Here is a 10740-nt window from a genome sequence, read left to right as displayed (position 1 = left end):
AAAGGAAAGCAAGCTAAAAGGAAAATAAAAATCAAGAAAAAATAGAAAAAAGGGGAAAAGCATTTAAAGTCCAATAGGAATTTAAATGTCGATAGCAAGAAAAAAGGAAAAAGAGGGAGAGAGAAAATAAATCCAAGAAATCGGATTTTGTCATGTCCAGAGATAGAGTCATGACTTTGCACTCACTGTAGGAAATGACAGCATTTGTAATTCCGCCAATACAGATTACTATGTAAAAAATACATACTTGCAGATATGAATTCAGCCAATAAAAACAAGGTGATACAATGTTAGTGTTACTACTCTTTGCCAATCGGATTTGTGGAATTCCATAGCATTAAACTCGATCGAGTGCTGTTCAGCATCCTCAAGCCAATTAGACTTGTGTATTACTTTTAACTAACCCTTTTTTGTTAAATTTGTTGGATCTCTAATTGGTCAAATAATACACATTGCGTCACATAAAAATAAGTTTTTATTTTTATTTTTGTTTTATTTTTTGGTCCCTGGAATATACAAAAAAATAAAAAATAAAAAAATAAAAAAAGTAGAAAAAATAAATAAAAAATAAAAATAAAAAAAATAGAAAAAAAACAAAACAAAACAAACAAACAAACAAACAAATAACAGTAGAAGAAGTATACAAGACATATACCAAATTACTTTCTACTTGATAACAATTTTTTTAAAATAGTATTTTTATTATGTTTTTTTATAAATATCACTTATAAAGTTCAGTATTGTCTACTATAATAAAATAAAAAACAAACAAACAAAGCAAAACAATTGATTTGTATTAGTTATGATCTTATAAATGGCTTTATATTTAAAAGTAACTTACGTTTTATTACTGTCTTCAACTGGAGACAGCAGTTCTCCATCTCTGAGAAAGCACAAAGATAGACACCCAGGAATTCTCAAACCTATCAAGAGCAATATTTCTTCTGGCTGCTCTCTCTTCAAGGTTTCTAACCAGGATGTTTCTCTGGTTAGGTGCAAGACTACCCCACGATGGTATAGCTATACCATTTGTACGGTAGCGTGACATTATTACCTGTACAAGCTGGCGAGCAAGTCTGCCAATGGCACTGTAAAGAAGCTGAGCTTCTTTGGTGTTACCCCTGATAAAATGTAATACCAGGGCTGCAGTAACACTCCCAGCTGAGAGTACCCAACTGTTAGGTTGTCCTTGGGGGGAAGGGCGTGGGATGGTGTTGCCACCAACGACCGGCTGCAAACGGTTCACATCAGGAGGGTTACCTTGGACAGGCTGTTCAGTGGCGGCCTCACCGCCCTCAAACCTGGTCTCAAACCTGACCTCAAGCCAGGCATATGCTGTCTCCAGCATCACCAGTCAAAGATTTAATTGCGTAATGTCGAGCAATGACATTTTTAGAACTGTAAAGAAGATGTAAAATATAAAAAAAAAACAAAGTTAAACAAAAGTAACAAGAAAAACTGAAAAATAAAAAACAAAAAGTCAGAATCCCTTTAAAAAAAATTTCATGATAATTAGCACACTTGTAATTTTTCACTGTCAACTGATGGAATAAAAATTAATATCACATCCCAAGTAGTTTTTTTGACCTTACACCCCTATTTTTTTAAAATACAAAACAACAATTCAAAATGAATATTAACGACTTACTTAACCCTGTTACCAAAAACAAAACAAGTAGTTATATGCTTGACAATTTGTTCTTTGAGCAACAACCCGCTCAAATGGATATCAATGTCACTTATCCAGCTTATGACATGATGGATATCAACGATAAAGCCTCTGTCGATGATTCAATTGACTTTGATGGTTTCTTGGCTGCTGCCACTAACAACGTTGAGGCCGATGAAGAGGACGCTTCTCCTATGGAAGCCAATTCCATCAATGTTGAGGTGGAGTACACCTCTGGTAAGAACAATTAAAAAAAAATGTTAATAATAACATTATTACATATGATTATGTTTATGTTAAATATTAACTGTGTAAATATATTAGAGAATGGTCTGGATTCACATGTGTCCGAAACCAAGGAATGGCCCAAGCTGAACCAGAGCAGGCCGACATTGAGTACGGCCAGTTTGTACCAATGTACACTCCCAACAGCAGTGCTGAGGCCGTTAGTCTGGAGTTGTTCTCCTTGTTTTTCGAGAACAGTGTTTCTTGTGAAATCTACGATCAGTCTGTCAAGATCGTAAACAAGTACATGACAGAACGTGGATCCCGTAAGTTTATTACTATCACATATCTACTATATTACATATACTTACTATTGTATTAGCTAAAACGGATTCACTTCTGTCATATTACAAGGTGGATACCTTGCTCAAGCAAGAATACACAGTCAAGGCACAGGTGTATGACATGTGTGCCAGTGGGTGCTTTCGTTTCCCTGATATCGAGCCTGGAAACTCAATCGTTGAGAATGAGGTGTGCTCTCACTGCAATGGACCGTGGTACCAGCGTGAGAGAGGCACTATATCACCTGTACAGACATACCAGGTATTGCCTCTCTTGGCGCAATTACGCTTCAAGTTGGCTCACCTTGAAGAATGGGCAAAGATTGCCTATGACACAGAGGTTTTGGCTGGTGGCCAATCAAATGTCCGCAAGGATATTTTTGATGGAGATGGCATCCATAGACTGCTTGCAGGTGGGATTGTTGACCAGGGTGACATGGTAGTGTCTATGTTTGTTGACCAGTTCAACCCCTTCAAGGATGCCGCCATGTCAGCTAGTATCATTCATGTTATTAACATGAATATCAACCCTGCCAAAAGGTAAATAAAACACATTGATTTAGATGTATATTTATATATACTAATATAATATATTTAGATACAAGAAGGGTAACATGATGCAGCTGGCCATTATCCCAGGGCCTAAGCACCCAAAGAACATTGCTTTGTTTTTGGAGCCCATCCTTGCCGACCTGCGAGCCTTGCAGACAAGTGGAGTGAAGTGCTGGGACGGAGACCAGTATGTGATGCGTAAGGTTCATCTTGTCATGGCAACTGGAGATACTCCAGCTGTCTCTGACTTGATGAACCTTATGCATCACAATGCACAATATGGCTGCCACCATTGTTTTGCGCATGGTGAAAGCATTGCCAAGACCATGTGCTTCCTGAAGAGCAAAAGTCCTGCCCCCATGAGGGACATAGGGAGTATTTGCAGAGCCAAAGGAAGTGTAAGTTATGAAATATCAAAAAAAAACCACTAACATCATTTTAGAGACCTGGTGGTAGGCGATACAATGCCTTTGCAGAGTTACCCACACTCACCAGTTCTGCTTTCTTCGGCCAGAACGAGATACACCTCCTAGGTCATGGAACAGGGCACCAGCTCTATCAAGCCCTTGGTGGCAAATTCTGCCCTGGGACTGCAGGCCCGGCCAGAAAATCCCATGGAATGACCTACAAGAACGCCTGCAACGACTTGAGTACCCCTTTGCCCTGGATGTTAGCCTAGATGACATTGAAAAAGCAGTCAGCACATCCAGGGCAGATATACCCATGGCATTTACCGGTACGTGGAGGTCGATGAAGGAATCGAACGGCAAGAGGAAGGTCGTCGATTGGATGGACTTCCTTTTGTTTGTTGTACCAACTGTGATAATTGACCACCTCTGCTTTGCATCTGCAAAGCAGGCCGTGAGAGACCTGGTGCTGGCGTGCTCCATTGTCCAACAATGGAGCATCACCGCCAGTGACATTGTTGCCGTGGAGCAGTAAGTCGCTTAGATATATATTTCTATCCAGTTTTTAATGAGTTTTATAGGGCAATTGGCTGCTGGCACTCCTTTCTGAGGTGCAAGATTTCGGACAGTAAGCTGAAATCCAACATATTCGTAATAAACCAGCACATGCTGGTTCATCTTGGTTTCATGTTGCGGGAAATGGGCCCTTTGCGGACTTACAGCTGCCGTCCAATAGAATGCACAATTGGTGCCTATACCTCTGTGATCAAGTCCAGAAAGGAGCCCGGAAAAAACATGGAAAATGTTTTTTTCCGGATGGCGGTCATCAGCCACTGCCGCGGCAACCGTCCAGCCAGGACTGAACCAGCTGACAGAAGGACCAGCAATTTCGAGATTGCAAGTGATGATGTTGCTGGTCCTCAGCTGTGGTCCAGTCCGACCAGATATAGCATGGCCAAGTTGGCCAACACCCTTGGCATGGAATGGGAGGACCTCGTCCAACAGTTGGTGCCTTTCTGGGCAGGAGAAGGAGTTTCTTCCTTCAAGGAACAAGACGAGGTGGTTTGCACTATGAAGATGTGGAAAGACTCGGTGGTTTACAGAGTCTGGTTCTCCTTTGACAGTAGATATGTTCGAGCTAACAATCTTGTTGTGCTCGAACATATGTGGGAGTAAGTGTTGTTAGTTATATTCTACATTGTTAAAAGTTGATATTAATCATAATTTAATTATGTTTTTTGAAAGTTATGGATATGTCCGCAAATTCTTTTCCCACACTGTCAAAGGAGTAACCAGGCTCTTTGCAGCCACCAAGAGTCTTTCCGACGTCAGGCCCTTGCCGGGCATGCTCTTCCCTGTGTTGAGCAACCGCTCACAGGGCAAGAGGAAGATAGTGGACGTGAAGTCCTTCAAGGGGATGGCTGGCCTCATCCACAATACTAAGGACGGGGCCATTAGACATATTGTCTGGTCCTCGCCGACTCACAACCAGTAGTTTTTTCTTCTTCTTCTTTTTTCCTTCTTTCTTTTTAATAAATCTATATAAACCTTTCGTCTTATTCAGATATTACTCAATGAAGTTGATTGTCATTATCATTTTATTTAAAATTGCGCATCACTAGAAAATTCGAATTAACGGTATATCTGATTGATTGGCTATATTTGTAACCTTGATCAAAATTGTAAACAAAAAAGAACAGTCATCTTTTTTTCTCACTTAAAATAGACATCTGAGTTTAACATATGAAAAAAAGATTAATCGCGGGTCCACAGCTTCTAAAAGGGGCTTAGAACACTCTAAATTTAGTAAGATTGATATGATTTTTACAAAGTTACACGGATTTTGCAGATATGCAATTATTTCTGCAAGTACTTGCACTTTTTTTTCTACAGTGACTATCTATAACTTAATAGTCTGTCTATAAGTTGACGTCACATCAAACAAATATACGTTTTTAATTAATGCTTTATAATTTTACAACACATTGCATTAATGTATACATTCCTCAATGGTCTAGTGGCTAGGATCCGACGCTCTCACCGTCGTGGCCGGGGTTCAATTCCCCGTTGGGGAACACTTTTATTCTCATTAAACTTTTCCGTTCCCGATCTGGGTTGGTCTTCGTTTTACTATTGTCGGACATTATTTTGATGAATCCGAGAAATTGGGATAATTGACCGCAGCAGTTCTGTGTGTCAAAGATACCTCATAGATAACGAACCGCAGTAATGTCTTGTAAAGATTAACTACAGTAACATCTTCTGAGCATCAATCGTAGTAAAAGGACTTCTCTTGTAATTAAATAGAGTATAATAGTTTACTGCGGATAATGCGCAGTATTAGTTTAGAAAACTATATAAGACAATTCAATTCCTATCAATAAAAAGCATCTTTATTCTTATCTAAAAACTATTCATAAACTTGACGATCCCCAGTGGTATTGATTCTGTGACTTAGTTACAAGTGCCAGAAAAGAAATACCAGATCGAAACCTGACAGATTCATCAAAATAATGTCCAACAAAAGAAATATCAGATCGAAATCTGGTGTAATCCAGAATTTAAAAAATGTGCCCACTACAGGGGTCGAACCTGTGGCCTTGGCGTTATTAGCACCACGCTCTAACCAACTGAGCTAAGCGGGCTTCGGTATGAATATTGCAAGTATTGTAAAATTGTAAAGCATAAACCAAAAATGTATATTTGTTTGATGTGACATCAACTTATGAACAGACTATTAAGTTATGGATAGTACAAAGTTGTGACTCTTGTGGTGATCCAGACACTCGGATGTTGGATTTATCACATATAAGAACATATTGATATTGGGATAGTGTAGTAGCTATCATCTTGTCAGTATAAAATATATATAAACGATTAAGTAATTAGCTCAATAATTATTACAGTTAGTACTGTAGATAATATCTTAAAGATTGTTAAGATAATTATATCATACTGCCGGGTAAACTGTGTCAGATCGATATGGAGCTAATTTAGTAGGAAGTCCTAAAGCTCTAGTATAAAAGAGAAAAGAATAGCTAAGAGCTAAAGAAGTACGATTTATGACTTGATGTCATAATTGTAACACCAACATTAGTTAAGCAGTAAATACACTCTAATAACCAAATATAGTAAAGGAAGAAAACCTTAAGAAACTAAGACGTAATGACAAGAGCAGATTGTGTTTTCTTATAAAAAGAGACACTTTTTATTTATGAATAAAAAAAACTGATATACAGTCTCAAAGTATTTCTATACGTCCCTATTATCAAATATTTTATTTTTCTATTGTTCCGTACCTGAAATACCACAACTCTATCTCTGGACACAACAAAATCCGATTTCTTGGATTTATTTTCTCTTTCCCTCTTTTTTCTTTTTTCTTGCTATTGATATTTAAATTCCCACTAGACTTTAAATGCTTTTCCCCTTTTTTCTATTTTTTCCTTAATTTTTATTTTTCTTTTAGCTTGCTTTCCTTTGTATTACACTTATTTCTTTATATTTCTTGATATTACTTCTTTAGTATGCTTCCCGAGAGTTCATATTTTTTAGTAGTTTAACTATTTTTATTTTTGATTTTTTTTTGTGATTATACCCAAAGAGCTATACACTCTTCTAAATAATTATTATTTAGCATAAAATGTATCTAAATTGTCACCTTGTATGCAGTTGTCAATTAGTATATAAGAGAGATATTTTTATCCCAATAAAATTCATTCAGTTTTTCTCTATATTTCTTTTGAATATTGTTACTAAGCTTGAACTATTGTCCTGTGGGAAATACTAAGCTGCACACTTTTAGAATCTACAAGCACTGCAAAAGGAGGGCCAATTCAGTATACTAAATCTTGACCAAATACTGTCTGAATGAATAAAATTCAGCATGAATTCGATCGGAATTTATGATGCCAATTTTTTAAAATTCGTGAGTTAAATGAATACAATTAGTATACTGAATTTTAGGAACGCAAAAAGAAAAAGTGTAATATACTTTTATGTGATATATTTTGGTTGTGAAAATATAGACGCACTTTTATCAGACCGCAGATTTTTCATTTTATATTAGTTTTGGGGTTTTTTTTTAAATACAGCACATAACATTCAACATCTTTTTATTACTATATATGGGTTGTTAAAGAAGAGATTTGGTCAAGATTTGGTCAAGATTTAGTCAAGATTTAGAGGTTTATGGGTCATTTTAAAGGTTTTTATTGGTTTGAAAAAATTTTCTTATTGTTTCTAGCTGTTTCTATTCGTCTACATCACTAATCGTCTTCTGTTGCAATTGGGTAGAAACATCACACTCGATGCCGTCATTTATTTTAGTGGATACTATGTTATTCCTTTCGAACATCCATTGGTCTACCCCTGGTGCAATCGACCCCTACTGTATTCCATTGCTTGCTGCGGCACGCCTTCTTGGCCTGTTTGTTTACTTTTATAAAAAATAATTATAGGGTGGATTAGAAAGAATGTTCTAGGTATATTTATTTGAGAGCTACAGATTATTTAAAAAATATGAATGTACTTACAATAAAGTTAAACACGAGAACAGATGGATGTCTTTAACATAAAGATAGATATATCAACGTTTTAGTTAAATGTCTCAATTATAGTAATATTGTCTATAAAAATAATAACTTTTGTTAATACGATGCAAAGTAAATAAGACTATGATTTGCTTACCAGACAGTTCAGAAAACAGAAGAGTTGACAAACACAAAATACAATGACATTGTCTATAAAATATAATCTTTTATTAGAATGAAATAAAGAGTATCAGACTATTTTTTGCTTACCAATTATTCAATACAATAGAAGATGCAGCATGCGGGAAATGGAGATATTATCTATAAAATAATTTCTTTTCATTAGAATTACATACAAAGAAGTAGAATGATTATTTACTTACTTGTCTGTCTGTAGAGAATAAGAGTCGGTGTATAATCAAAAAAAGAGGACCGAGATAAAGACCAGTGACTATAGAGTGTATGGTATACATAAGAAAAATAATAAATACAAGTTGTATCTTGAAGGTGCACGTTAATATTTATACAACATACCATTTTGTAAACCCTCCCAAGGTATATGTCTTTGTTAACGGGCCAGAAAAATCTAAGCAGAATAATTAATACATAAATCGTGAATAAATATTCAAGTATATTTTTATTACCTTTTTATCATTATTTTTGAGGCAGTTAAGAAGGACTTGGTGGTTTAACGCATAGTGTATCATGCTAGAATAAAAACAACAAGATGATTAGGTCTTGAAACTTTGATGTGAGTTGATGCTTACCATGTTAGACATTAAGAAAGAAGTAAAGAAGAAGAAAGAAAAAATTAAAAAAAAAATGGGGGAAATTCAAAATTATAATTTTATGACCGTTGACCCTGAGAAACTGATAGAATCAATGGAGCAAATTGAAAGTCATTCAACCCATCCCGATTGAGACAAGACATTACGTACTAAACCATAATCTCTCACATCTTTGTAATGGATGTAAGCTATTACAAATGCCTTTCCAAGTCGGCTTATAAAGAAAAGTATAATATAGAGAGCAAAATGCTATAAAGAGCATCATCAGAAAAATAATCTTTTGGTGCCTTACTTTCCACCTTTACGTATGTTTTGATTTATTTTATTATTTTAAAGAAACCCGACTCTAATTATTAAAGTATTCACATTGTTTCCATTTCTTTCATTAGCCTTAAATATCTCAATTCATGTCTTCTAATACGCAGCAATCCAAAAAAACGAAAAAGACGACTACAAAAAAGTCTGTTCAACAAACCGATGGGACAGCAGCAAGCACAAGACAATGGGAAATTCTTCCCAGCTTAACAGTTAGCGCAGAGCTAGATGGTACTGTCCTGTCCACTTTGTCCACCATGAGCACCCAACTGAATGAATCTCATTCACTTCTGGAGAAGGTCTACCACAACATGGGAGCAACCAATGGCCAGAATAACAATTCAAACCATAGTCCCATCGGTCAGGCTCTTACTACAGGAGAATATATAAAGTACTGCCTTCCAACGGTTTTGGTAGGATATATACTAGTAATAGAATATTGCAAAGTTACTTACATTATATTTTGCAGAGATTGATCCGTTCTCAAACACGAGCAGTTCTGGCAACAATGCCATTGACAGTCAATGAGGGCGCCTTCTCGACATCCAACCGTCCCATTGCTGATGTAGTGCAGAGCTACACACATTAGCAAGCTGAAGTAAAGTCTGTTTCGTCTGCAGTTGTGGAAGAGAAAACCTGAAGACATATTTCGTATATGCTTCAAAGGGCAAAAGCTTTGCCAGAAAAGATAGCTCGACAAAATCGGATCTCTCGACGCCGGTCCAGAAAGAGAAACGTAAGTATAGTCAACAGTTTTTGTGTAAACTATTTTAACTTTTTTTTTCAGATTCTTGCAGACTACAAGGCAATTCACTTAGCTGACAAGGCAAACCTTGAGTCTAAGTTTGGTGAGACTGTCGTTGACCTTCTGGACTATGACATGTTGTCTGATATTGAGTCAGATGAGGAGAAAAATAAAACTAGATATACTCCTAGAAATAGACATCCCTTGGTAAGGCTCTCATGATAAAAGTTATTTTTTTTAATACTTCTAACTCAAAAGTATTTATATTATAATGCAGGTGGATGAATACTTTACTGTTTTGAAGAAACAGAGACTTGTTAACAAGGGACCAGACGTAATTGGCAATTCTGTCTATCCAATTATTTTGAGAAACACCAAGTTGTCAAATGAGAAAAAGGTGCGTGTTGCTGCTTGGATTCACACACGCCAACAATAAATCGTTATTTTGTTTACAAAGTGTATATAGTACTTTAATGATTTTTATTGATTGTGTTGAATGATGTGGGGTGAAGTGGTAAAATATAATCAGGCGGTATTATCAAGATGAGAAGCAATTAATATATAAATAAAAGGAAAAAGAAAAAGACAAAATCAAAAATCAAAATAATAAATTATTATTTTATTTTATTTTATTTTATTTTATTTTATTTTATTTTAAAGCCAATTAATAAAAAAAAATATATACAAAGCAATTATTTAATTATATAACCCTGATTGTTTTATCCTCGTTTTTTTTTATTGGAAATTATAATACCGATATTAGCAAGAATATGTAATAAAGGCAAAGAAAATGGTAAATGTCGGGTATTAAATATACAAGTTTTTTTGTCTTTTATATTATTGATAAAAGCAAGAGAAATAAATAATGGTTTTTACTATTTGTTAATAGTTAAAAAAACTGGTAATATAATTTACTATTGCTCTTTTAAATACTTAATAAAGAAGTAATGTTAAAACTAAATAAGAATACAGAGATAAATAAAGCTAAACCTTTTTACAGTCAAAAAAACTTGTATTATAATTATTTATACTGGTAACCTAAATAGTTGTTATTTTTTTTATGTGACTACTTTTCTAGGCAGTGGAATAACCAGGTGCTTTTGCATCCCACTCTGCATTTTATGCGTAGTCAACGCAAAGCAGGAATGCAGACGATGTACTGGAAC

At 35.5% G+C, this 10740-nt stretch overlaps 3 protein-coding genes and 2 non-coding genes across 5 annotated transcripts; 2 read left to right on the top strand and 3 right to left on the bottom strand.

Annotated features, from left to right (window-relative positions):
• Positions 1–856: 856 nt before the first annotated feature.
• PHYBLDRAFT_140896 (hypothetical protein) lies at positions 857–1348 on the bottom strand (the record flags this gene model as incomplete). The annotated part of the gene is made up of 1 exon (XM_018430477.1): positions 857–1348. One exon carries the CDS (start codon positions 1346–1348, stop codon positions 857–859), a length of 492 nt encoding a protein of 163 aa, XP_018296883.1.
• Positions 1349–5197: 3849 nt separating this feature from the next.
• On the top strand, positions 5198–5269 carry PHYBLDRAFT_t61. Its single transcript has one exon. It is a non-coding gene; the product is annotated as a tRNA-Glu (tRNA).
• Positions 5270–5765: 496 nt separating this feature from the next.
• On the bottom strand, positions 5766–5839 carry PHYBLDRAFT_t54. Its single transcript has one exon. It is a non-coding gene; the product is annotated as a tRNA-Ile (tRNA).
• A 1695-nt stretch (positions 5840–7534) lies between these two features.
• PHYBLDRAFT_163934 (hypothetical protein) lies at positions 7535–8657 on the bottom strand (the record flags this gene model as incomplete). Its single annotated transcript, XM_018434898.1, has 5 exons — positions 7535–7621; positions 7884–7936; positions 8110–8177; positions 8261–8312; positions 8588–8657. 5 exons carry the CDS (start codon positions 8655–8657, stop codon positions 7535–7537), a joined length of 330 nt encoding a protein of 109 aa, XP_018296882.1.
• A 264-nt stretch (positions 8658–8921) lies between these two features.
• Positions 8922–10010, top strand: PHYBLDRAFT_163933 (hypothetical protein; the record flags this gene model as incomplete). Its single annotated transcript, XM_018434897.1, has 5 exons — positions 8922–9242; positions 9299–9394; positions 9496–9565; positions 9627–9781; positions 9852–10010. 5 exons carry the CDS (start codon positions 8922–8924, stop codon positions 10008–10010), a joined length of 801 nt encoding a protein of 266 aa, XP_018296881.1.
• Positions 10011–10740: the final 730 nt, after the last annotated feature.

This window comes from Phycomyces blakesleeanus (genome assembly GCF_001638985.1).
Source record: "Phycomyces blakesleeanus NRRL 1555(-) unplaced genomic scaffold PHYBLscaffold_3, whole genome shotgun sequence".
Lineage (NCBI taxonomy): Eukaryota > Fungi > Mucoromycota > Mucoromycetes > Mucorales > Phycomycetaceae > Phycomyces > Phycomyces blakesleeanus.
The sequence above is the reverse complement of the archived record's forward strand: the minus strand, read 5'-3'. Positions and strand labels throughout refer to the sequence as shown.